The 25,640-nt window shown below is 39.0% G+C and overlaps 1 protein-coding gene across 3 annotated transcripts in view; it reads left to right on the top strand.

The window, feature by feature from the left end:
- The window catches only part of AUTS2 (activator of transcription and developmental regulator AUTS2), a 1,225,237-nt gene that overhangs the window by 285,595 nt on the left and 914,002 nt on the right, over positions 1-25,640 (top strand). For all 3 annotated transcript variants that reach the window (XM_057487216.1, XM_036907884.2, XM_057487218.1), the window contains one exon: positions 24,508-24,720. In XM_057487216.1, the coding sequence (XP_057343199.1) occupies positions 24,508-24,720 (213 nt within the window). The remainder of the gene's footprint in view (positions 1-24,507; positions 24,721-25,640) is intronic.

The following is a 25,640-nucleotide window of genomic DNA, read 5'->3' as shown; positions in this document are numbered from 1 at the left end:
TTCAACATACTGTTCAAAGTCCTTTTATGGCTCCCTCTTACCTGACAGATGGAGTCCAAACTAACTAGGCCTAGTGATTAAGCAACTCCTTCCCTCCCTCAACAACCCAGCCCTTCTCCCATACCAGCCTTTCAAAGTCCTGCCCTTGCTAAAGCCCAGCTTCAATGCTTCTTTCAGGAAACCTTCTATAATTACCTGGTAGAATATATTCTTTCTACTCTAGGAGCAAAGGACCACTGTACTTCTCTTAGACCACCTACTACACATTGCTGATATTTATATATGGATCTATCTCTCTGCTGGATCATAATTGTTGTGATAGTAAGACTATCTTACTCCTTTTGTATTTTCAATAGAACAAGGTTTGTTAACTTGGAATACAATACATTATTGGAAGTACATATTGGAAAAGTTAATTGTAGAGCAAACCCTTTCATGTAACAAATGCCAGAGCATCTTTAATTTGATAAACATTGGTGATATGAGGTTCTGATACATATTTTTTAGCCCTTTTCCAGTCTTCCTGTCCTATACGTTGTATATTTATAATAAGACAAGGCTGCTTAGGAAGGTAAGAGCACAGGGCCTGGGTTGGCTTCAGCTGTGTTGAGAACTGAGATAGGATTTGTTTCCATCCTCTGAGAGGTTTGCGAGTGTAGCCTAGGATTGTGATTGCTCAGCAGTGCCTTAATCTAACCACATGTGATGGATGAGTGCTGAGATCCTGGGTTAGCAGACTGGAGTTCAGGACCATAGTCCTTTCTTGATGCTTCACATGGCAGAGCTCCTGTCAGCCTGGAGAAGGTACTCATGGCCACTCAGTGGTTCTTTAGCAAATTAGAGCAAGATAAAGAAGACCAGGACATGGGAATCTCCTGTCAGGGTAAGCCTTCAGCATGTTCTGCTGGGTGGTCTGTGGCCTATTCTAGTCTGTCTTTAAGAGATTGACAGAGCAGTGGGAGTGTATTGACTGGCAGTACCCTCTCATCTGCTTCGTTGAGGGCCGCTCTAGGTGGTCTGAGGGTCAAGGGACATTTTCTGCTGTTGTTGAGATGGAGTCTAGGATTCAGGCCGTCCATAAGGATTTAGTGAGAAATTATAATCTGGGGTTCTTGTTCATGGCTGCCTGGCTTGAGTTAATCAAAAGGGTGGATCTTTGAACTGCCTTCTTTGCTCACCTGCTTAAATTGAGTCTGAGCAGTATGTGTGTAAATACTTTAGTAGTAGATTGTATTGAGCCCCATTTAGTATGAGCAAACAGAGTGGCCAACACAAGGGAATTGTTTTATTTAACTGTTCACGTTTTTGAACTGCAGAAATAATCCATTTTATTACTTTGAATGTATGGTTGTGGATATTTTTCCCTTGGATTCCCCTGGACAGAGATGTATGGTTCTGTATTTTGGTACAGCATTTCCTCCTTGGCCTCCTGCCATTGCCTAAATTCTTTAACAATTCACTGACTTGGGACTGTAGTTCTAAAACTAGAATCTAATTTTTCTTACCTTTGTATATGTCACTTAAGACTGCATGGCAAAAATTTTCCTTAGTTCTTAGCTAATCTCCTTAATCCTATCCTGTCTTCTGTACTTCACCCTTTCCTCCTGCCCAACATATTGTTTCCCTAAATGAACTAACAGGAATGATTTGAAGTAGACAGTGTAAACAGAATTAGCAAATAAAAATATGGGACATCAGTTAGATTTAAACTTAGATAAACAAGAATTATTTTTTGTATAAGTATGTCCCGTGCAGTATTTGGAAATACTTATATTAGAAATTTGTGTCTGAGTTTCTAATTTAGCCAGGTATCTATATTTCATCTAGCAACTCTACATAGGCACATATTTAAAATGAGATTTCACATTTAAGAAAATGTCATAAAGAAGTAAGTCTAAATTTATTGTGTGTTAAATACCCCTAAAGTGTTTCTTGCTATGGACAAATTGTAACAGTTTATATGTTAAAATTTGTAAGTCAGGTAGATACTTTATGCTACTTAAGTACAAGTTTCTGGTGGCTATTGGCATCATTTATTAAGCCTAGAATTCAGATGTATCTATCTCTTTGCTTCCTGAGAAGACACTGCTCATTTTTGAGATGAGAATATACATTGCCCATACTGCTTATTACACATGATATATTATGAAGTATGTGTCAAAGGTGAATATTAAAGTTCTTGAGTAGAATTTTTCTTCATTGAAATTATGACTGGTTCTTATATTCAGCATGATTTCTTCCTGCATAAAGATCCTTAACACACACATTTAGATGATGAAGACAGTCAATTCTTGATTGAAGTTTTTATCTGAGGTTAGAGCCCCTCTGTCACCCAGCTTTTCTGCATAAAAGCTAATTATGAAGCTAAATCTTCCTTTAATCATGTAGGACTACTCCAAAGCTTAATACTGATGCTGCAACATTTGTTTCCACTTTGCTTTTCGCCAGATTGTGCATTCATTCTGATGTGATTCTCACAGTAACCTATGAGGGAGCAGTGATGGTTTGTCTTCCTTTTTTTTAAATAAGAAATTTGAATTTCTGATAGGTGAAATGGCTTGTATAATAGCAAGCAGGATCTAAATCTTGGTCTTAGGCATTCTGGGCCGTTGCTCTTTCCACTACGTGTATTGACTTTCGAATATAAGTGATATGGGGATTAGGCAGTTTATGAGTAATTGCCCCAGTGTTCCCCTCTGCTAGCTTGGAAAATGAAGAGCTGTCCTCATACCTGTGCATTGTGCTGGAAGAGGTATTTGCCTCTGGTTCAGTGCATGCCTATGATACACCTTAGTTCTTGTGAGAAACAGTCACTGCCTCTGTACAACCACTCCTGAATGAAGCAGAGCAGCTACTATTGACATCTCAGTTTGAAGCAATGCACGGTTAATGCTTGGGCACAAGTTGTTGGAATGTGTGATTTTAACTCTGAATTATGCAAGCGAAAGACTCTGGAAAATAACATTCTGTGCAACTATAGGGGAAATTATGGGAGGCTGGCAAGAGAGACAGTTCCACTAGCTTTTTTATTAAACATCAGTAATGTATTTTTGGCTGTACTAGATAATGTGGATGGAAAAAGATCTGTTGAGAATTATTTAAGAACCGTTCTTGTGAGAAACAGTCACTGCCTCTACCGTTTCTACCTTAATATCTTTCTTTACTAGTCTCCCTCCCACCTTAAAAGCATTTTTAATTGCTGTATCATTTTTTATCTATTTTAAGGCTGACTTAGACATTGGTTCCTTTATTTTGTAAATTTTTCCCATTTGTGTATATTTTTCTCCAAAATGACTATAGGCTCTTTGGGGTCAAAGTGCTTAGAACACCATCACCTCTTTTCTGTGTCTAAGCTAAATTCTGGGTCAAAGGGAAAATTTGACCCTCAAAGCCATCAGTATTGCCTTATTCCATCATAGTTATAATGCCTACCATGTACCTTGAGTCTTACTGAGCTCCCACATTCATGGAATTCTGTTTACCAACTCCATGAGCTATGCAACTCAGTTTTCTTCTTCTAACTTTTCATTTCTGGTAAAAATTCTGGGCTTCTAGGACCTTCTGAGAAAATAGGCTCTCTCTTTTTTTTATTACTAAGTGGTGACAAAGTAACATCCTGTGGTCCATTGCAGCCCCCACAATGGCTGGTGGGAAGTAGAACTTGTAGAAGTTACCATTAGGAGAATTGCTATTAAATTAGCAAAGAGCCCTCTTGGCTGTCTCAGATGAGAACTATGAAGTTGATTTACACATTCTGGGTGGCACTTGATATAATCTGTATTCTAAAGAGACTCTCCTTTTACTAATCAAGAGGCTATCACCTGCTCATACTTTGAAAAGAAAGAATAAATGTTCCAGGACTTAGAAGTTCAGAGAAATAGCTTAATAGAGTGCGTTAACTGATCTGTCTTGCACTGGAATCAGACTGATTTCAGGTTGTCTGCAGATAGAACCGAGAATTTTAGGCACATCACCGTAGCCAGTTCTCAACCCTGATGGCACATTCAAGGAACTTTTAAAAAGTACTCCCTAAAATTGAGATTTAGTTGCTTTTCAGTGGAGTTTAGGCATTATTATTGGTTTTTTAAGCTTCCTAGAAAATCCAATAGGCAGCTGGCGTTGAGAACCACTGCCTTAACATCTCTAAACCTCATCTATATAGTGGGAGAAGCAGGGTTCTTAATTATGGAGTTGTATTGTAGTGAGATATAGGTAAATGAGCACAGCCCCTGGCCAGTTATAAGTATGAAATAAATGTGAGCTGTTATTATTATTACCACCCTTATTGATTCTTTGATGAGACTGGAAGCTAAATTGGCATACATTTCTTAAGTTTAAAATGCGTTGAGTTGTTAGAAATACTGTAGGGAATAGTAATGGTACGTACTCTAAGAGGATGATGTGGCTCTGATTAGAGTATCATGCATAGCTTCTTGCCTCCTGCCTCCCAGAGAGTGTGTCATAGAATAGCTGGAATCACTGACCTTAGGTACCAGAGTTTTCTCCCTGGAATAGATAACTTCTTTGAGGAAAGCCATTTATTTGATTTATTCATTCATGTAATGTTTAATGACACTTACTACGCTATCAGTTCCTCAGCTACATGATGAGGATATGATAGCAAACAAGGTTGAGACCCTGGCCTCCAGGGGTCCACAGACTGATAAAGGGGTGGAAAATTAAATAGAAATTATAAAACAAAAGGAACAGCTGTTGTGTTCAGGATAAGGGAGACCTTAAAAGCTAAGAAGGGGATAGCCAAGCTGAGGGGGTTGAGTGGGCTAGGGAGGAATAATATTACTGGTGGAGGAAATTAATTGTTTTAAAGAGACTTCAGTTAACAGACCATTGGCACAGTTGGGAAACTTAACAGTAGTTTGGTTTGTCTGGAGTATAAGTGGGCAGTGGGGAAGGGGTACAGGAGATAGTGACAAGAAATGAGGTTAGAACGATAAACAGAGCCTAGATCATAGAAAGCCTTGTGGACCCAGGCCAAGGAGATAGGAATTGATCAGTGGACAGTCATCAAAGGTCTCAGGCAAGGAGTGACATGCTTAAACTTGCACTTTAAAGATATCACCAGTCCTGCAACAGGAGGATGACTGGAGACGTGGACATCAATTAGGATGTTGATGACAGAAATCCAGATGAGGAGGTCTAAATTAAGGTAGGGACAGTGGAGTCACAGAGCGGTGGGCAAATAGCAGAGAGATTAAGGTAGTGGAATTGACAGGATTCAGCCCCAGGCCTTGCATCTATGATAGTCATCATATGTGCCTACCCTAAACTCATGCTGCCCCAGTTGAAAACTTTCAGTGGCTCTCTATTAACTGTAATTTCCTCCAAACCATTTTTTTCGTCTTTGTCTTTCACTAGACTCTTCTGTGAGTTCACTGCGATCATGTTTTGCATATTCCTCTTTCTCTCACACCCCACTCACTCACAAGGTCCTTCCTCGAGCTTTTTGCTCTCCAGTCTCAACTATTGCACTTGAATGCCTGCCTAGGCATTTGACAGTTTACCATGTAAGTACATACATGTGAAAGTCTAGGTCAGCTTTTCTCAAACATTGGAGAGAACCTCGGTGCTCAGTCTAAAGTATCATTGTGTATAAAGAATTAACTCTGTCTTATGCATCTAAAATGGTACTAGTTTGGTACTTTGCTGAAGAGAATAGTCACTTCATTTTTTGTTCTGTGGGTTTCTTGCTTCTGTCCCAGCTACATTGCAAACTTAGTGCTAAGGTTTCTGGCATTAATTTGCTTACTATTATTCTCACTAAATTTACTATAATTGCCCTCATCTGTTTATTAACACAAGACCCAAGGGGCTAAAAAGATTTATTATGCTCAGTTCCTGTTTCTGTTTATATGTATAGCCTATGGGATGAAAACAGCTCACAGGTCTTTTGATACAAGTATCTTTGATAGATGCCTTATGGTTTATGTGTGAAAAATGTTAGAGACTTTAGACTTGCTTTACCATTGTCTTAAAAAGCACCAAACAGGTGGCCCAGCTGAACCTATCAGAGAGAGCATCATTGCTTGTCATCAGAGATACAAACTTTGGGGCCCTAGGGCTGTAGAAATGGGTCTCGTTGCAGTGATCATTGCCTCAGTGGGCCCTCTCAATCAACTTTCTGTAGGTATAGAAGGGAAGAACACTGGATCATTCTGGACATTCAGGGTAATGTTTGAGAGGACATTAATAAAGTCATTCCCAACTAGTTGTTCAAATTGGCTGATGATTTCTAATTTCAGATTTGGTTTTGGATATATGTATAGGCTTACCCTCTGCCTTTTAGATATAACCAAGAATTCATTAGATCAGTGCCAAAATAACTGAAATGAGTTGTAACCCAAAGTATTGAATTTCAAGTTTTACAAATATTTTTTCAGTGTTTATACAACAAATTTCTATTGAGTGACTACCAGTGATCAGGCATAGTGTCATGAGAGAGTTGATACACAATAAGACACTTTATCCCTTGAGGGATTCATATTCTAGGGCTAGCAGTGATGATAACTGACTGCATAAGTCACCTGACTGATCTATAATTGCATAATACTTTTGCTGCAGAGATTGAAATAAGGATTTAGTCTCCTTTCCCTTAAGTATCTACCTGGTATCTTGCATGAGGCTGTTGCAACTTTGAGCTTCCCTGGTGAAATGCAGGTCACAAAGACCTGTGTGACTATGGGTGTTTCTGTGATAGGATAAAGTTGGGTTTATTTTATCTCCTGAGAAAAACGTGTTGGTGAGCAGGTATTATCATGTTTTCTCTTGCTCTTCTGTTCCCATACAGTGTCCTATTCAAATAGGCAAACCCCTGATGTTTTGTTAAAGGAGGTCAGTGGACCAGATCACACAATACTCCTGTGTTTGATGGCTGCTGATTTTTACCTTGGGACTTGTTACATAGAGGTCTGGTACTCCTCTGAGTTCTTCATTACACTGTTGACACCAAAAGATGATTCCCTGACACTTGTTCTAAATGTGGTTATTTCTTATTTTCTTTCTTTTTCAGTGAGTGTAATTGACATATAACATTCTGTTAGTTGCAGGTATAAACATAATGATTCCTTATTGGTTTACATTGCAGAAAGATCACAATAAGTTTAGTTAACATCACCATACATAATACAAAAATGTTTTTTTCATGTGTTCAGAATTTTTAAAATCCACTCCCTTAGCAACTTTTCAATATGCAATACAGTGTTATTAATTATAGTCACAAAATGTTATTTCTTGGAGCTTGATGATTTATTTATTTCCCAATTGCTGGGATTTGGTTTCACAGAGCACTCTTTTCTACCTCCTTGGGTAAGTAAGCTGTGGTTTATAATGTCTAGCTACTATATCAGTAAATCACTTGGCGATGTTTTGGGGTAAAAAAGTATAGGAAATGGTTTCTGCCTCCAAGGTGCTTGTTTCTCTTTGCCTAGTCTAAACCAGGTCTCCAGACTTTTTTGATTGTATATGCATATAGGCAAAACACATAGAATAAGCACCCCTGATACATACACTTGAACCTTGAAAAATGAAAAGGTTAGGAGCACTGACCTCTGCACAGTCCAAAATCTGCATATAACTTTTGACTCCCCAAAATCTGAACTACTGATAGCCTACAGCATATAAAACGGGTCAATTCAGATGCAACAAAGAGTAGGAAAGTAGAAAAGAAATGGGAGTGTTCTTAAGGTCCAACAGAGAATAAAGAGTAAGCAGAGGGTGAAGTAGTTGCTCTTTTGCTCCCTGCCAGGGTTGACACCTGCCTGCAGGTTGATCAGTCCCAGGCTGGGAGGGGTGCACTCAGAAGGGGCACAGTTTCCCACTTTCTTCCTCTGAGTTGCCTGACCCAGGCCTTGGCTCCTCTGCTCTGAGAGGAGCAGAGATCCCAGCATTTCTCTCTGGTCCAGATAGTGGCTGGTTAGCTCAGTTGGTTAGAGCCTAGTGGCAAAAACACCACAATTGCAGGCTTAGTCTCAGTGGAGGCCATTATGTACCTTTTTCCTTTACCATTTCTATTGACCACGTCACCTGTGGAATCTGCCGCCTTACATCCAATTACATATGCTGTATATTTATTGAAAATGTCTGCATATAAGTGGACCTGTGCAGTTCAAATCTATTTTGTTCAAGGGTCAACTGCATTTTTATTCATTTAAAAGTTTTATGTACTACTGTATCAATATATTATATAGATCATAAAACACAAAATTAAAAATTATTAAAGAATGAGATGAAAAACACATATAAATAGATGTTTTAATGTAGTCTTACCTCATCCCTATGGAACATCTTGCAGACCACTGGTATAGATAGAAAGTTCTAAGGGTGTTTGGGAGGGATGCTTAAGGATCATTCTTTAGCACACGGATGGAGAGGGAGTTATGTGTGAGACATAACCAGTGAGCATGGCAGGGCATGGGGGAAGATAGAGTTGGTACCATCCATCAGTTTGATGCAAACAGGAGGGAAACTTGGGCTTCCTCAGGGAGTCATGAGATAAAGGGGGACTTGCTGAAGGTGAGTGAACAGCAATGTGGGCTGGGATAGATGATGACAAGGGGTTATGTGTAGAGAAAATATGAGGAGACAGGTTAGGATCTTGTTCCCGTAGAGGAACTGTGGGTGACAAAGGCAAAGAGGGGGGTGGTGGCAGAGGAACTCGTGAATGTTTGGTTATTCCCATGTGGCCAGCAACCTTCTTTTAATTATCAGAACAACTAAGGAGGAAGTCTTGAAGGCTTATGGGAAAGAGTGGTTTGTAGTAGGGGACCCTCAAGCTGGAGGTGGGGTGGGGTGTAAGGGAAGAACTGCCCGCATCCCAAAGCGTTTTTTAGGACTATGACTTCAGGAAATGGCTGATTTACTCCCAACCCTCATCTTTTAGACTAAATAACAGGAACCGATGCTCACATCTAGGGTCAAAGCTAATTTCCCAGAAGTTAGGAAATACTTTCCTTGTTTTGTTACTTGTAGACTTTTTTCTTTTACTCTCCTTAGAGAGTACACATTAGAACTTTACATCACTGTATAAATTATAGAGTAAGCAGCTTCTGTGAACATGAAGGATCTTCAGGCTCCTAGAGGTGAATCTGACCTAAGAAGTAAAGAAGCAGCCATGTGGCTTTCTCTGAGGGGCAGCATCTCTTTCCTTGGAAAAGATAGAGCTTTAATTGAATCCAAATCACATCTCATCCTATGAATGCTGGAGAGCAGTACATTTTTAACTAGGAAGAGCATCAATTATTTATTAGGCATGATACTAATTTACACTGAGTGTGTATCTTAGAGCTGGCTGTTCATCTCTGTGTGCCCACTGACATAATGCCATTGTGTCCCTGTACACAAGCTCTGAAGATCTTCTAGCCTTGTGTTTTCCTGAAGCTATTATTTTTTAGATGTGTACTAAAATATTTACTCGGCTGCTATCATACTGCACTGCTACTGAAAAGAGAAGGGAAGAGTAGGATTCCTGTTGCTATGGCTCCTTTTTGCTATTACACCTGAGGGCCCTTGAGGGGGTCCCCTCTGGGAGAGCTGCTCACTCGGCACTGAGCTTTGGGATGCAGAACAGGGCTTGTGCTCTTGCACTCTGACACTGCTGCCTCACTGGTTACTTGGTACTATTGTGCTCTGGGATGACTCTGTAATTCCCAGTTATAAATGTTTGAGACTTCAAATGTTTGACTCTAAAAACTATTAGGTGGGGCTTGGGATCTTTTACAGTGCTTTACTCCCTTGCCCGTATATCTGTATTTTACCTGTACCCAGAGTAGTAGTGATGGTCTGTGTGGACTAAGCTTAGTCTTGACACTGTTCTAAGCACTTCATCTATATTAACTTATTTAACTCTCACAACAACGCTGTGAGGTAAATACTATTATCCCTACATACAGCTGAAGAAAACGTTAGGTAAGTTGGCCTAGTGAGCCTAGTACAGGTTCTGGAGTGAAAGCTGACCCGAAACACCAGCCTTGCCACTTACCAATCACAATCCTCCGTCTTCTCATCTGGAAATGGCTTATCAATAGTACCTGCTCGCAGGATTATCTTGGGCATGCATTCGGGCACATTGTACGTGCTTCATGTATCAGCTACTACCACAACAAACATCATTACCACCCATGTCTCCATCACTATCTACCCAGAGAATCATATGAGAGGCTTCAAACTCCGGGCTACAGCAAACTCAAAGAATGATTTGCTTTAGATGTTAAAGAGTTGCTGAGCTATACTACCTTCCCTTGAAAATATAATGGTAGGAAAAGAGGAAAAATTGGAAATGGTGAGTGAGCTTTTTTTACAGCTGGAAGTCAGGTCAGGTATTTTCAGAGAAAAAGGGAGTATTTTCCCCTTCTGCTCTTGTCATCACTCTTCTTCCCACCTCTCCGGCCCTCTCCTCCTCTGGGGGCAGGGATAGGGTGGATGGACCAGGAGGAGAGTGGGGAGAATGATGGTAAAAGAAAAAGAACCACTCAACATGTGCAGAACCACTCAAGCATTTAATTAAGGCCTGTAGCCCTTTGTCAGCCAGAAACTCTTCTCATGGTGAGAAAGGCACAGAGCCTTGTCACTGTCTCTAGAATTATTTGTATAATTCAGCAGCTGTTTCCCTCAGATGCTTGCCACATGGGGTTGGGTTATAAAGATGTACAAGTAGAATTGCTGAGGTTCAGACACTTGTGCTCACTGTTCAGCTGAGAGCCACTTAGACTGTTCTTGTACAAATGCATTAGATTATGGTTAAGCAGCTTATGGACATAAAAACACATTAGAACTTTACAGCACTCTATAAATTATAGTTTTTGCAGCATTCACAGCCACAATGCTAGGTAATTACATTCATTAATCTACTACTAAGAGCACATATAGTTGCCTCCCAAACAGTACTGTGTATGTCAGTGTTTAGCTGGGAAGGAGAGAGCCTTTTTTTTCCCTGTGTCTTTTTTTCCATCTCCTCCTGTTCCATTAAGCATGTGCAAGAAAGTTTTGGATCGTGCAGAGGGATTCCCTAACAGAGTCCAAGGAACCCATCTCTTTTAAGGTTAGGCTCCAACAGGGAGCCTTATAGGTAACCTTTTCATGTTGAACTCTATCTAGTAACTATTTTGTACGCATTTATTTTCTTTTTGGAAATGGACAGATGTCTCATTTGGAAAACCAGCAGGGGTAAAGATGTTGAAAAGAGACTTATGATGGAATCAGTAGTAAATGCTTTTTCAGGCCTTCTTTTTGCCTGTCTCTAGTAATGGTTTATATGGTGGTCTTTTAAATTTTGGGTATATCATGAGTACAAAGGTTTGTCAAGTGAATTCCTAGTAATAAAATAACTAACCCAAGTATGTTCCAGAATTATATTAGTTTATTTAATCCTAATAGCCACTTGGTAACTTGGGTGTCATAATTAGCCCCCATTTTATAGAAATGAGAAAGCAGGCTTTAGAGGGTGTTGTGGTAATTAAAAGTTATTATAAACACAATATACACTACATCGCTGCACACTGACAGACACTTAGTAAACACAATCTTGAGGATATATAGTGAATAGATTCTACCATTAATCCTCCAGGACCAAGTGTAACCTTTTGTAAAGACTTAACAGTTTCCCTTTGTAATGACTAAGAACATGATTGTGTTAGGAAGAGGAATTCTTACTTAACCACTTATTTATTGCCTAGTTTGTGCTGGGAATATCTAAGGCACTTCCCACAGATTTCATTACACCTCATAACTCTCTCTATAGTCCAAGAGTAGAAATGAGGTTTAACCAGGCTTGGGGATTTGTTCAGCATCACAAAGTCCCAACCAGTGCTCAAATCCAGATCTGACTGCTACCAGAGTATGTGCTTGTCGGGACTAGAATGAACAAAGACATAGAGGAGGAAATAGGAAATGAATAAAGAGTATGGACAGCAGTGAAATGCTGTAGTTTTCTGGGAATTTAGTTTCTATTGTGGGAAATAACCTAAAAAACTGATAGAATCTCTATCAATAAAGGAGTCTAAATGTAAGGAGGTTTGGCTCTGTGTACTTGAAAGCAGCTCCAGCCTTTAGGGTGGGGCACAAAGTCCCTTTATTCGGCAGAAAGGATGTCATTCTTGTTCCCTGAGGAATTGAAAAATATTTGGGACTACCCATAGCACTAAGTGGTGTTGCAAGGTTGGACAGTTGCTAAAAAAAAGGTGGTTGCTCTGGTATAAAACTATGTGCTGTCGAGAGGATAGCAGAATGGCAGGGTGGTAGCAGCCTCAGCTGTGTCCAACCCAGCTCTTCCCCCTCTTACAAAACAGCTGCCACACTGGATTACTGTTGAAATCACCAGAGCCTGCTACTTATTAGGGCAGGGCCAGTGCTATTTGTGGGCTGAAGTGTACTAGCGATATGTTAGCAACTGGTTAAGGGAAAAGAGAAAGTCCCCTTCAAACATGTTGCCATCCAAGGTACAGTTTAAACCACAGGCTCCATTTTTGCTCCCATAACTGATTGCTCTGTCAACCCATCTGCTCATTCACACTCCCTCCCAGCCTCACACAGCAGGCCTGGCCTTTATCATTTCAGATCCTGCAGAGCTGTTCTCTCTCACTGTGGTATTGATGTCAGTTTTAACAGCCGTCATGTATATCGACTCCTTTGCTGATTATGAGTGTATATGCTGTTGCCAGTTTGTTTAGCCAGTGGTTGCCTTTCATAGGCTTTGATGGAGAAATCACCTCTATGAGTGTAATTTTCTGAGCTTGGGGTGGTGTCAATAAATCCTCCCAAGGTGAGGAAGAGTTGATTTTCCTAAATCCATGTGACATTTTTCAGCCTCCTTTCCTCATGGGACCAAGGGCCACTATCACACCACATGCGTGAGAGAAGAGAAGGAAATTCTTTAACGTATATAATCTGTGGACACAGTTTCTGATATATATGCCTGTGAGGATGTATAGGCATGTGTTAGGGATGAGCAGAAGGGAGTATGTACTCATTAAGTCAAAACTGCTGAGTTAAAAGTGGGTAGCTCATAGATAAATAAAAATGCTGCTTAAAAATGGGAGAATATTTTCAGAAGGGACTCTCAATGTTTTCAGCAAATCTCTGTGGCTTATGTTTTTATGTAGCACTCATTTTCTCAAATCAGACATCCCTATTGCCTATTAGGTAAACACAAAAGGCCTAGATTAGGAGTTGAAAGTATTGACAGCATTTCAAGTGCTATCAGAGAACATTTAATTCAGTTTAATTTTGTGATAAATCTCATGTTTAATCCTCCGGTTACTCTGTAATCATGTCTCTATTGATCTTTTCTGAATGACTGCCTGTGGTTTAATAAACTTTGCCATTAAACCAGAGCTTCTAAAAGGAGAGAGTGATTCCATTATCAAATCTGATAGACCCAATAAGTACCTAAGCATCAGTAAATCTATCTATAGGGAAGCTTTGGTTTCTAGACAAGCCTGTGGCTTGTTTGAGAAACTGGGTAAAAATCTGGATATCTTTGCATGATGTAATTGCCTGAAAATTAGCATCCAATTCCCTTATGCACTGCCTTTCATCTCTCAAGCCAATATAGTAGCCACTGGAAAGGACAGTCTCTTTTCTTCCTTCCACTATAATTGTAGGGTCTAATTTATTCTCATTGCAGAAATAGGTAGAGGAGTTTATTTCGTCTGTATCTCAGGTTGTAACATCTTAAGCACTTTACTATGTTCTGTGCAAACCTACAGGATAGTTCATTTTATTTTTACCCATTTGTTGCTGAAGGAAAGAAAATCCTCCAGAGAAAATCTGAAATAGAAGACTGAGGGGGACTGGAAAGAGGGGAACATGGTGCAGAGACATGGGCTGGAGCTGTGTGAACAAGCTCCAAGACTTGGAAAACTACATGAAATCCATATATGCGTCTCATTTAGTGATCAAGCATTTGCAGTAAGAACTAAACAGGAATTTCTACTTTTGCAATTCCTATGGGTATTTATAGCTGCTGTCCTTATCCATTAATATTTATTGAGCCACTTCAGCAGGACATGTGGAATTCAGGGTCGGGAGTGCTTGCATATCTTCTTCTTTTCTTAAGGTCAGAAAGGTGTTGTTCTCTGCCACTTTTTACCCCTGAAATAAAAAGGTGAAGATTTTCAGTTTTAGAGAAGAAGCCACAGCTTTTAGTTTTGTCTAGATTTTTTTTTTTGTCAGTCTGAATTCTTCTGAAAGTTCAGATATTTGACATGAGACATAGCCTTTCCTTAGTTTTGTTTGGAGGGGAAGTGGTGGTGAGTAGACTAATTTTATAATGAACAATATAACTCTAATTTAAAATTTTCTTCAAACAGAAGGTCATAATCCTGACACTTACAAGTAAGGTTATAATGACCTGGAGTTAGGGAATGAGAGGAGGATTGGAACTCAGAGACTCCAGGTATGTGGCCAACTGCTGATTATCTGACTTTGAGAAGTCACTTGTTTTCCAAGCCTGAGTTTACTCATTTAGAAGATGAAAATGATGGTACCTGATAGATAGGGTTATTAGGAAATAAAATGAGATGATGATTTGAAAGTTATTTTAAACTCTTAACTCTATATAAGTTGCCATACAAGTATTAGTGGTTATGAAGAAATAATAAATTAGTCCTTGGTTTATATTCAGAAATGGTCTGACCCTAAATCATTTTTAGTTTCCAATGAAAACCAAGTTGGGACAAAAAGACTTGAAGGGTGCTTTTATATAATGGAAATCTTAAAGAGATTTTTAAAGGTCTAGAAAATATGATCTTAAAGAAAAACTTTTACTGAATTAATGAACTCTAAGTGGCACTTGTTGGGCATTTTGTATGTGGTAAATAGCCCTCCAGAGACAATAGCATTAGAGAGGTTGAAGGCACCTAGAGATCATCCCATGGAGGGCCCTAAAATTATAGGTGTTATAAGAGATTGGTCTCTGCCCTTGAAAAGCCAATTAAAGTTAGTTTGCGAAAGGTTGTAACAATTGTTGCTGGAGTGCAAGGAGGTATATGTGCTCATATACATTGGTTCTCATGTACATGATGCCTACTCATCTCCAATGGGGAGGTAACTGCAGTTTCTGGAAAGTTGGGGGGAAGTTACAGAATTATTACTCAAGTAATGATTATTTCATAGTCCTCTAGATACCTATTTGAACCACTTGAAAAACTTGAGCCATAAAGGGACTGCCTCTCATCCATATACCCTTCCCAATATGCTGTATAAAATTGTATTTATATTCAGAGCCACATAATGTGAATTTTGCCAGAAGTTGCTTTTCCTGTCACCGAATAGTCCTAAACATTTAATTACCTTTCATAAAATTGTTTCCTCTCTGCTGAGTGGACAGAATGTGCCTTCTTCTTTATAGGTACGTGTGTGTGTATGTATGTGTGTGTGAGGGATTTTGCTTTCTTACATAGGCCTCTTAAAGAAATGGTTCCTTACTCACAGTTACTACCTCTAGTTCTAAGACAGCACAGCCCTAACTAACAAAAGTCTCTGCTGACTACTAATGTAAATTGGATTTCTTAAGAGCCAGAAGTAGAAAGAGCTATTAGTGATCTTCCCTTTTGCCCCCTTTTTGTAAGATTCCAAAATCTCATCAGGAATTTTTCCCTTCTTTCTAGGGAAGATTGAGGGGAAATAGTGAGGATCAGAACTGGTATAATATGGCAGAGCTTCCATGGTTCAGAACCCCAAACTGTATTTAAATTTCTTTTTCTCCTGTGGTTAATTTCATTTCACTCTGTTAGAAAAGTGAAATGAATGGTTGCATTGCATCTCCCCTTAATTAAACTGAAGACTCACTTAGTGCTGGAGCACCATATTGTAGGTTGAAAGCCTGGTACATATGTTTTCCCTCTATAATGGCAGTGGGAGCTCAGAGAAGGTCACTGTTCTCAAATGAAAGCTGGAATGGTACCTCTCTCCTCCAGGACTTCTCCAGGACAGGGATGTAACCATTCAACATATATCCCTTACAGTAACTACATCAGTATCAGTAAGTGAATTGCTGAATACTTAAGTAGACACTGGTCATTTGAAATGAAGATGTGGTAGTCTGTGTGTACCTGGAGAAAAATAGAAGTTGGGAACATTTTAAGGTAAGAAAAGCAGTGTCTGTACCTTACTACTGATCTGGATCAAAATCTGGACATGAAGAGGTTTTTGCTGGCCTTTGGGGTCCTTGTCTGGAATATCTGGATGATAGTATTAACCACTCTTGATTTTTCTGTGAATGGGGAGGTACTGAAGCCTGGTACATGGTAATTTGAACTTGGTATTAAGCCACAGAGATGAATACAAGACCTGACATTTTCCCTAACAGCCCTTCTTAGTGTTTTGTCTCTTCTTGGACTTAATAAGGGATTTATGTTATCTTTTGAGGCATCTGTTCACCCTTTCTTTTGTATATAAGGGAATAGTAATGGTTTCAGCAGGATGTCATGAGGGGGTATAATTAAATAATAACTTTGAAAGTTTGTAGGTGGGAATGTGAGAAAGGAGAGCTAGAGTAGCACGATTCGTAACATTTTGGAACAGCTTCTAGAGTGAAAGAAATAGTCTCTGATCCATTTGTTCAAAAGCTGCTTACCTGCGTCTTGTACTGGATTCTCTGCTAAGAATTGAGAGATGATGATGAAGTCAGATCCACCGTCCCTGTGTAGCTAAACCTGAATGTTCCACGGAAGACTTAATTCCTAATTCTTTTGCTACATATAATAATTACATTAACCCTTTCCCATCTTTTGCATGGATGCCTAGTCAAAAAATGAATAATTGTTAATTAAAAGAGCATCATTTAGAAATACACATCCTTTCAAATGTGTGTGTGATCCTAATAGATTAGATTTGCGTGCATGAAAAAGCAATTGAAATTTTTTTCGGTGCTGTGCTTGCTCCTTTTGAGGTAGCAAGCCCTGCTCCTGCCCTCCAGAAGCCTGAGAATTGCATGGCTCTCAGTTTCTCTTCTGGCTTCCATTATGCCATCCTCTGTTGTGTGGTTCTGCCCCCTTTTGGACTCTCCCTTTGTGTACATTACTGCCCTTAAGCCCTTGCTGATGAGATTTTCTGCTGCAGTCATGCTGTGCTCAGCTTTCAGAGTATTGCTCTTATATAGCAGTTAAATTTTTTTTAAGGTTTCCTTTTCGTCACGCTGTATTTCTCAGATTATCTGGAGGGACTGTAATCCAATTTTAGGAATCCTTCAGGGCTAAAAACCTAAACTGTTTTAAGCAACAGCATCTGGTTGCCAGGGACTCAACCACTTTGAGAGTGTTAAGGTCTAACAGCAGCCAACTCTCAATTATCTATGGGAATGGGAGACTGCTGGGACGTTTTCAATTCACAGTCTGCAAAAATCTCACTTAAGCTGATGTCTGAGATCTCATCCCATAACTGAATTTGGGAGAGCTTTTGTATGACTGGTTTTGTCTTTTTTTCCTTTTCTTTTCTTTATTTCTTTTTTTTTTTTTTCAATTTATTTTTGCTCTTCACTTCTGCAATGGCACACTTCTTTCACTGGTACTTTTATATGTTGAATTTGTCTGCACTTGATATCTCACTCCTTTTTAGTTTTTTTCCCTCTCTGTTTGGATTCCTTTATGTCATATGTATTATGTTTTAAACATTTTAATAAGCTGCTGCATTTGACATGTAGGAACAGTAAAAATTTATTTATGTTTCTTTCTTTGCTTTTTGATTAGAGTTCATTGAAAGAGGGTGTAGCCAAACAGTTACCACGGTAATTGAAAGAAAGGTAGGAAGACTTCACAAAGTTTAGCCACTGAAAAACTGAGAATCAATTGTCAGAAGTGAAGGAAAAAAGGTACAATGTAAAGTACACCTTGTAGCTGAAAATGTTTTGAAGATCAGTCTTTGCTCTTTAGTCTGACTGAGACATCAGCATTTACAGTTGAACTGTCTTCAGGGAAACTTCATGGCCACATCATGGGCTAATGCCAGCTTCCAAAGTGTGGTCCTCCCTTTGTGTCAGCAGTGTGAAAGATGAGTTCCTTTTGATGGACACAGAGTGTAATCTACTTGTTGGTAACGGTGATAGCCAGTTGTGCGTGATGGCAAAGGTTGCCATTTATTAAAAACTCTTTTGAGGTGTAGTTGACATACCAGTAAACTGCATGAATTACAAGTATGAAATCTGGTATGTTTTGAGATGTGTATATACTTATGAAACCATTGCCACAATCAAAACAATGAATATGTCCATTATGCCAAAAGTATGTCCCTATATAATCTCCTCTTCCTATCTATCCCAGGGAACCACTCATCTGCTTTGTCTCTGTTGATTATTTTATATTTCCTGGAATTCTATGTAGGTAAATTATACATAATTTGTCATTTATTTATTATATTTTTATGTGTTAGATGAAATACAAATTCTAGGAATCATACCTAATACATTCTTTTGTGTATGCATTCTTTTACTTAGCATAATTATTTTGAGATTTATATAAGCTGTGTCATGTATCAAAAAGGCCATTCCTTCTTTTGCCGAGTAATATTCCACTGAGTGGTTATATTGGAATTCATTCATTTGTTGATGTACATTGAGTTGTTTCCATTTTTAGGTTATAACAAATCAAGCTTGTCTGAACAATCATGTGCAAATCTTTATGTGGACATGTGCTTTTATTTCTTTGCGGAAATACCTAAGCATAGAATTGTTGGATCATATGGTAGATGTGCTTTGAACTTTGAAAGAAATGGTCAAATTGTTTTCCAAAGTGGCTGTACCATTTCAGATTCCTACCAGTAGTGTATGAAAGTTCCTCCACATCCTTGCTCACACTTGACATGGCTATTCTTTTTCATTTTAGCTATTCTTGTATGTATGTAGTTATCTCATTGTAGTTTTAATTGCATTTTCTTGATGACTGCTGATGTTAAGCATTTTTTCATGTATTTATTTACCATCCATATTTCTTCTTTAACCACCTGTTCAAATCTTTCCTCCATTTAAAAATTGGGTTGTTTATTTTATGTAGTTTTAAGAGTTAAAAAAATACATATTCTGTATACAAAACTTTTATCAGATACACACTTTGCAATTTTTTCCATTCTGTGACTTGTCTCTTCATTTTCTTAAGTGTCTTTTGAAGAGTAGAAGTTTTAATATTTAATGAAGTGTAATTTTTCAATTTGTTCTTCTACAGATGGTGCATATCATGTCTAAGAAGTCTTTGCCTAACCCGAGGTTACAAAAGTTTTCTCCTATGTCTTCTTCTGGAGGATTTATAGTTTTAGATTTTCCATTTAGGTTTATATTTTGAGTTAATTTTTCTAATTAGATTGAGATAAAGAGTCAAAATTAGTGTTTTCTTTTTGCATATGGCTATCTAGTTCTAGTAACATTTATTAAAAAGATTATTTCTCCACAGAACTGCTTTTGTGCTTTTGCCAGTTGTCCATATATATATGGGTCTATTTCTATACTCTGTTCCACTCCGCTGGTCTGTTTTTCTACCTTTGTGCCAATACAGGGCTGCAGTTTTAATGCAATGGGAACAACAGCAGTACAGAGCACCTTGGTTGCACCCCACCTAACTCACCTGACTATGTAATAGCTCAGTGGTTTACCTGCTGCCCCATTAAGCAACCCAAGTTCAGGGATCCTTTCTTAGATATTTTTAAAAAGTGGAAAAGTGTCTGTCCTATACTAGGTATTTTGATTTCTGTTTTTAGAAGATATGAACATGAAATATTGTTTTTTTGAACTCCATATTGGTTATTTTGTTTGTAAATTCCTACAGAGTGTCTTCTACTTACTGAAAAGTTTAGGTCTTGAACATCTGTTCCTTTTGTTTTAAAGTCCAATGTGGTGATGAATGTGAACATACCCACATAAAATTAAGTTTTAACAGGGCTGTATTTTGTTTCTTCTTAAACTTTTTACTTGCTGTTATCACTTCTTTTGCACTTAGGAGAGGTGATGGAAACAATGTTTGTGAAACCATTCAAAAACAAGTATAAATGCAATACAATAAACCAACAAAGGGCTTGACAGAATAAAATGACAGCATACAGCCATTAATGTCTTTTGATGGTGATGTAAAGCACTTTTTCCTATTCTTCTGGCTTCTTTGTTATTTTGTTTGCAAGTCCCTAAGATCTGATAACTAACAGAAAAGGTTCCTTTTAAATTGTAGCCCGCCTTCATACATACATGTACAGATGGGCACATGCAGACACACATACCACAGATGCCTTGTAAGTGATGGGCTGTCCTCAGAATAGTTTGATTGGAAAAATCAGAAGGAAACTCTTTCTAAAACCTGTTCCATACAAGGCAGGCAAAGTGTGTCCTCATTTTCCATTGTCCCTGGCTTCATCTATGATCAGCACATGGGGCCCTGCAGCCTCCACAGCCTTTCATCCATTGTATTTTTGCTTGTCTCTCATTTGTACAACCCTGAGCCATCACATTTTGCAATTCAAGAGTAACAGAGGAAACCTCCGGTGGAAGATTGTGATCTGGGAGAAGGGAGAGTCAAGAGCAAGGTCACCTAGTTTGAAGCAGGCTGGTGAAGAAAATTGCCTTGATTAGTCAGTCTCTGAGCCTCTGAGCATATGCACTGCTGTGACCCTGCCCTCCATCACCATTGACCTAAAAATCACATAATTTCAACTATTGATGAAACCTATTCCCATCTGTTATGCATGGCTTATGCACTTACCCCCTCTATTGCCAGCAAATATGTCAAAATCTTTTTCCCTCCAGCCAGCCCTCTGTTGTTGGCTGACTAGATTTCTTGCTTCTGTGATTGTCAGATGAATGCTTTAAAACATTTTTTCCAGGCCTCTTCCTCATCTTGCTGCCTTCCTCCCCTTTCCCTCCCAGTGCTTTTTGCTAAGTGCTTCTCTTGCCAAGTCTGGGACATAATTTACCTTTCTTTCAAAAAGCACTGCAGATAATACTGATGGACATTAATTTTCTTTGGGAGTTGATAGCCTAGATCATGGGAGACTAATGAATCAAAAGGCCTTTGGAAACTGTGATTCACTGATCTTAATGAGTTATTTATAAACTAGACAATTTCTAACCATATTATAGCAGTGCTTTATAGACTGCCCAGATTTCTTTAAGGAAATTCTTAAATTAGTCACTAATAGTTTGTTAGTGGTGGGCTGGCAGATGGATATAGGCATACATACACATGTTTGTCACTGTGTGAACAACTCTTTAGAATCAGTCTGTCTTTCAGTCTCATTGTTTAGATGGACACGTTTTGTCATTGTTTCCTCCCCAAGACAGTCAGTGAGAAGTTACGTGATTGTTTTACTTCATATTTAGTAAAACGCCAATAAATGTTTATAGAGGGAAAAACAGTGGCCTGGTTTATTTAGGAATTATACCAAAGGGTCTGTAATTTATAAATAGAACTATATATTTGAAAGAATAAAGATAATCTCTGATATTTGAAAATATAAACCTATTACATAGTAAAAGCTTCTTAAAGACTCATTTCTTCTTACCTCTTAAGCCATCACCTCTATACACACTTTGATCTTCTCTCTCTTCTTTCCCTCCTCCCCCCCCACACACCCTCCAGAGTTGAAAATCTCAGTATTAATTGGAGCTGAGATGATTGTATCACTGCTGGTAGGTCTTGGGTAGGTCTCTTACAAGTTAATGCCACGGCATGGGGTGCATTTGCTCTGTGTAAGTATTCTGTGGTACAGTGAGAATGCCTTGATTAATATGCTACATGAAAATAAAATGGATTTGGAAAAAATTGTACCATACTCATAAATATTAATTCACATTTGAATGGAATTGCACACAATTGTCAGTATACTTCGGAGCACCTTTAGTATGAAAGAAGATTTGGTCTTCAAAGAGAATGGCATAATTTTTTTAAAAAGCACAGTTGATACATTATTAAGTATAATTTGTTTATTAAATTGATACTCTACATGCATTTGATGCAGGACAGTAGGTGGGTTGTATGACAAAGAAAGGAGTTTTTTTACCCTGTGGAGAGATTATATATTACCCTTAGAAGTGGCACAAGTTTATCATATATAAAGCAGCCCAGGATGGAAATCATCCAGCTGCTTCTGGCAGTGTTGCCATTATTCATGCGTGTCTTCTCATGTTAGCTGATTGTTCTGTTTACATTTGAGGCTAAACACAGAACAGTTCGAGCTGAGCAGATGTCTGACATAGTTGACTGTGGAAATGGACACTGGACAAAGGAATAAATATAGCAGACATTTATTCAATATTTACCATGTGTTAGGCAGAGTGTACAAAGTTCAGAGACTGTGGAATCAATGGCCATGTGCACTTGCTTCCATCTCGGCTTGTCCCCTAAACATTTATCATCATGTCTTCACTGCCTCAGGAGAGCTGCCTCTCCAGTGGCAGAGGGTAAATCATCTGCAGCGACAGCAGCTAGAACAGACCTGAAGCCACTCATTTGCCTTATAAGATTGTTAATCTTTGATATCTTCTTGCTCTAAGGATAAGGCCTTCTTCCATTTCTGGGCCTTCTTGCTGTTTGCTGTGGTTCTTCTTGTGTCAGCAGTGCCTGCGAGGTTTCCTTGGTTTCTTGCTTCAATCAACTATTCTGGCTTGCCTCACTCTGTGTTAGTGGTGGCTTAGGATATTATTAAATCACTATTATGGTTTATAGATTTGGATGTTTTAACTAATTGTCTCGTTTATCTAGAAAACACAAATATGTATACCAATTATTATTTGTCTTATTCTGTGTGTGAAGTACTGGGGTTACTGAGATGAATGATACTTAGTCCCTGCTCTCATTTTTTCAAGGGATCATGCAACCAGCTGCCTCAGGGCTTTTGCACAAGCTGTTCTCTTTGCTCAGACTTTCAGAACTAGGTCAAACAGCAGTTATCTCTTCAGCAGCAACCCCTCCTCTGAACTAGATTATTTCTCCCAGTTTTTAGCACCCTTTGCCTTTCCTTTAGAGCAGTTGGTTAGTTCAGTTTGCAACTAGATGTTTGTTTGTGTGATTTGGTTTGTATATGTTCCTAAATTCTAAGCTCTATGAGATAGGGATTTTTTCCTCCCACAATTGTTTTCCTACTACCTATAAGACAGTGCAAGGTTTATACTTGGCATATACTGTGTGCACAAAATATATTTGTTAAATGAGTGAAGGCATGAGCAACAGTGTTTTCCATTATAAGAGAGAACTTCCTGAGGGGGCAGCACTGCCAAGAGTTTTCCTAGAAAAGGGAGGGGTGTGGAAAGAAGGACTTCTGAGGCCAAGGCAGAGCAGATGCAAAGGTGCACGGTCCCAAACTAATGGCCATGGCTGATTTGGGGAAAGGAGGAGCACTGTGGATGTCAGTGGGGTGTGCTGGGGTGTGTTGGGAAGCAGCAGAGGAGGTAACTGCCTCAAGAATATTGAATATTGGCTATGAGGGAGAGGAATGAGAGAGTAACATTTTGAGAGGAGAAATGGGTAAATATTTTGGTTTTATTTTTAAATGTGTATTTAAGACCACAGAAACAGAATTTGTGCAGGGGTGAGGTTCAGATGGAAGGAGCATTTTCAGTGTAAATAGGATCATATCCACTCATTTACAAGTGATTAAGTGCCATATCTTTTAATTTTAGTTCTTAATATGTACAGCATTTCTCGGGGTTCAAAGGACACTCACATGTATCATCATATCAGCCACTTGATGTGACATACTTCAAGTCCCAAATGAATAATATCAGTGTCAGGGCTGGAACTCAAGTCTTTTGGTATTTCACTAGGCTCTGAGCAGCCTGCAGGCACACAATTATACTAGTTCTTGTGGCCTGAAATGCCAACCTGCAGTTTCTATAGATGCTGCTTTCAGTTCTAGGACATCCATTACACTTCTCCTACGTTTCCCCTCACCCTCCAGCCACACACAGGAATAAATGAAAAGTTACTGCAGATCATGGTGATAATAATATTAATTATGAAGATCATTCATAAAGAATTATGAAAATTCTTTACATTTTGCAAAGAAGTGGAAATTAAAGATGCTCACAGGAACTTGTGGTAAAAATATATAATGTATTAAGGAAACATTGTAATCCCATGAATTGACAGTTTCTTGCTGGCTCACATCCACCTGGCCCTTGTTATGTTCAGTCTTGTACTGTTTTTTCTGAGTCATGCATGCACTTAGTACTCCTTGTCTGAAACATAATTGATGTACCAGCTTGGGAAATGAGTGCAGTGAGCCTCCTTGGGGAATGTCATTGTGTGCTGGACCTGGCACAGAATCAAATGGAAAGCCACTATCTCAGGCAGCAGTGAAACCACTTTTAATGGATAGATACTTTGTGCTTTGTTTTCTACCCTACAAGAATAGAAGGGGCATATTGTGGTGGCATTAGGGATTCAGAAAAGTTGAGAGCCATGTTTCTTAATTTTAGGTATTCTCATGGCCAGTTTTCTGCCCCTCCTTCTAGTAGCCCCATTATATCTATATTTTGGTGTGACCCTAGTTACCTATGTATCTCTTTCCTCTTCGTTCCTACAGAAAGATGTAGCACTTAAGCCTCAGGAACGTGTGGAGAAACGCCAGACACCTCTGACCAAGAAGAAACGAGAAGCACTTAGCAACGGCTTGTCCTTTCACTCCAAGAAGAGCAGACTCAGCCACCCCAACCATTACAGCTCAGACCGGGAAAATGACCGCAATCTCTGCCAGCACCTCGGGAAGAGAAAGAAAATGCCGAAGGAACTCAGACAGGTGAGGAAGCTTGTACTTGTTCTTTCTGTAGCTTCAAACCCCTTGCTCAGGTGCCTGCTCCTTTGTCGTTCTTCCTAACAGGTGGAGAAGATATGCGTCGTCAGATGCTCCTGTGTGCTTGCTTCTAAACCAATGTACCAAACCACTGTTTCTAGTACAGTTTGAAACTTCAGCATGATACCCTTTTAGTCAGATGTGCTCTGGGTAACAACGCTTGATGCTGGTGCTACTGGCATTTAGGACAGACTGACTCAAGTCTTGGTGGTAGTTAGGGTAGACTAGCATGTGGAGATATCCTCATAATTAGGACAAATGTAACAGATTGATTAGATCATGTATATTATGTATCTTTAGGTTCTGAGGTGTTAAAATGTTTGTGTGCAAGCATTGCATTACCTAAGATTTATATCTTCAAGGGAAACTCAAATATAGTTGCCTGTGGGAGAGAAGTGGTGAAGAAATGAATTTGACTTTTTGGATCTTTAGCTGTTTCCCATAGCCCATAATTCAAGACTGTCTTTGTGATCTGCTGATTGTATGAAAGTCTGGTAGTGGGACTTACTGGTCTGTTAATAATTAGGTTTCAATGATCTACAAGAAAATATAGCTCTTGGCATTTGGGGAGCCTTTTTGCCTGTAGAAATCCCCACATGAGATAGATTAATAATGAGAAATGAAGCTGTTGATAGCAATTTTTTTGCACAAATCCAGAGCCTTTAGTGCCTGCTGAGTTACCTGTGTCCTGGGTGTGTCTTAATTGTTTTGGTGGGGCCACAGGGTAGAATTGACTGTCACTTGAAGGAAGCAGAGGAAGGGAGTGTGGTTCACAGAGCAGGTGCTGCTAATTAGAAGCTAGCCAGGTAATTTCTAGTTTGCAGATATTTCTCTGCAGAGGGGGAAGATCTGGGATCATACAAAAC

The sequence above is a fragment of the Manis pentadactyla genome, chromosome 10 (assembly GCF_030020395.1).
Source record: "Manis pentadactyla isolate mManPen7 chromosome 10, mManPen7.hap1, whole genome shotgun sequence".
NCBI classification, from domain to species: domain Eukaryota; kingdom Metazoa; phylum Chordata; class Mammalia; order Pholidota; family Manidae; genus Manis; species Manis pentadactyla.
Note: the sequence above shows the minus strand (reverse complement) of the source record. Positions and strands in the feature narration are given on the sequence as shown.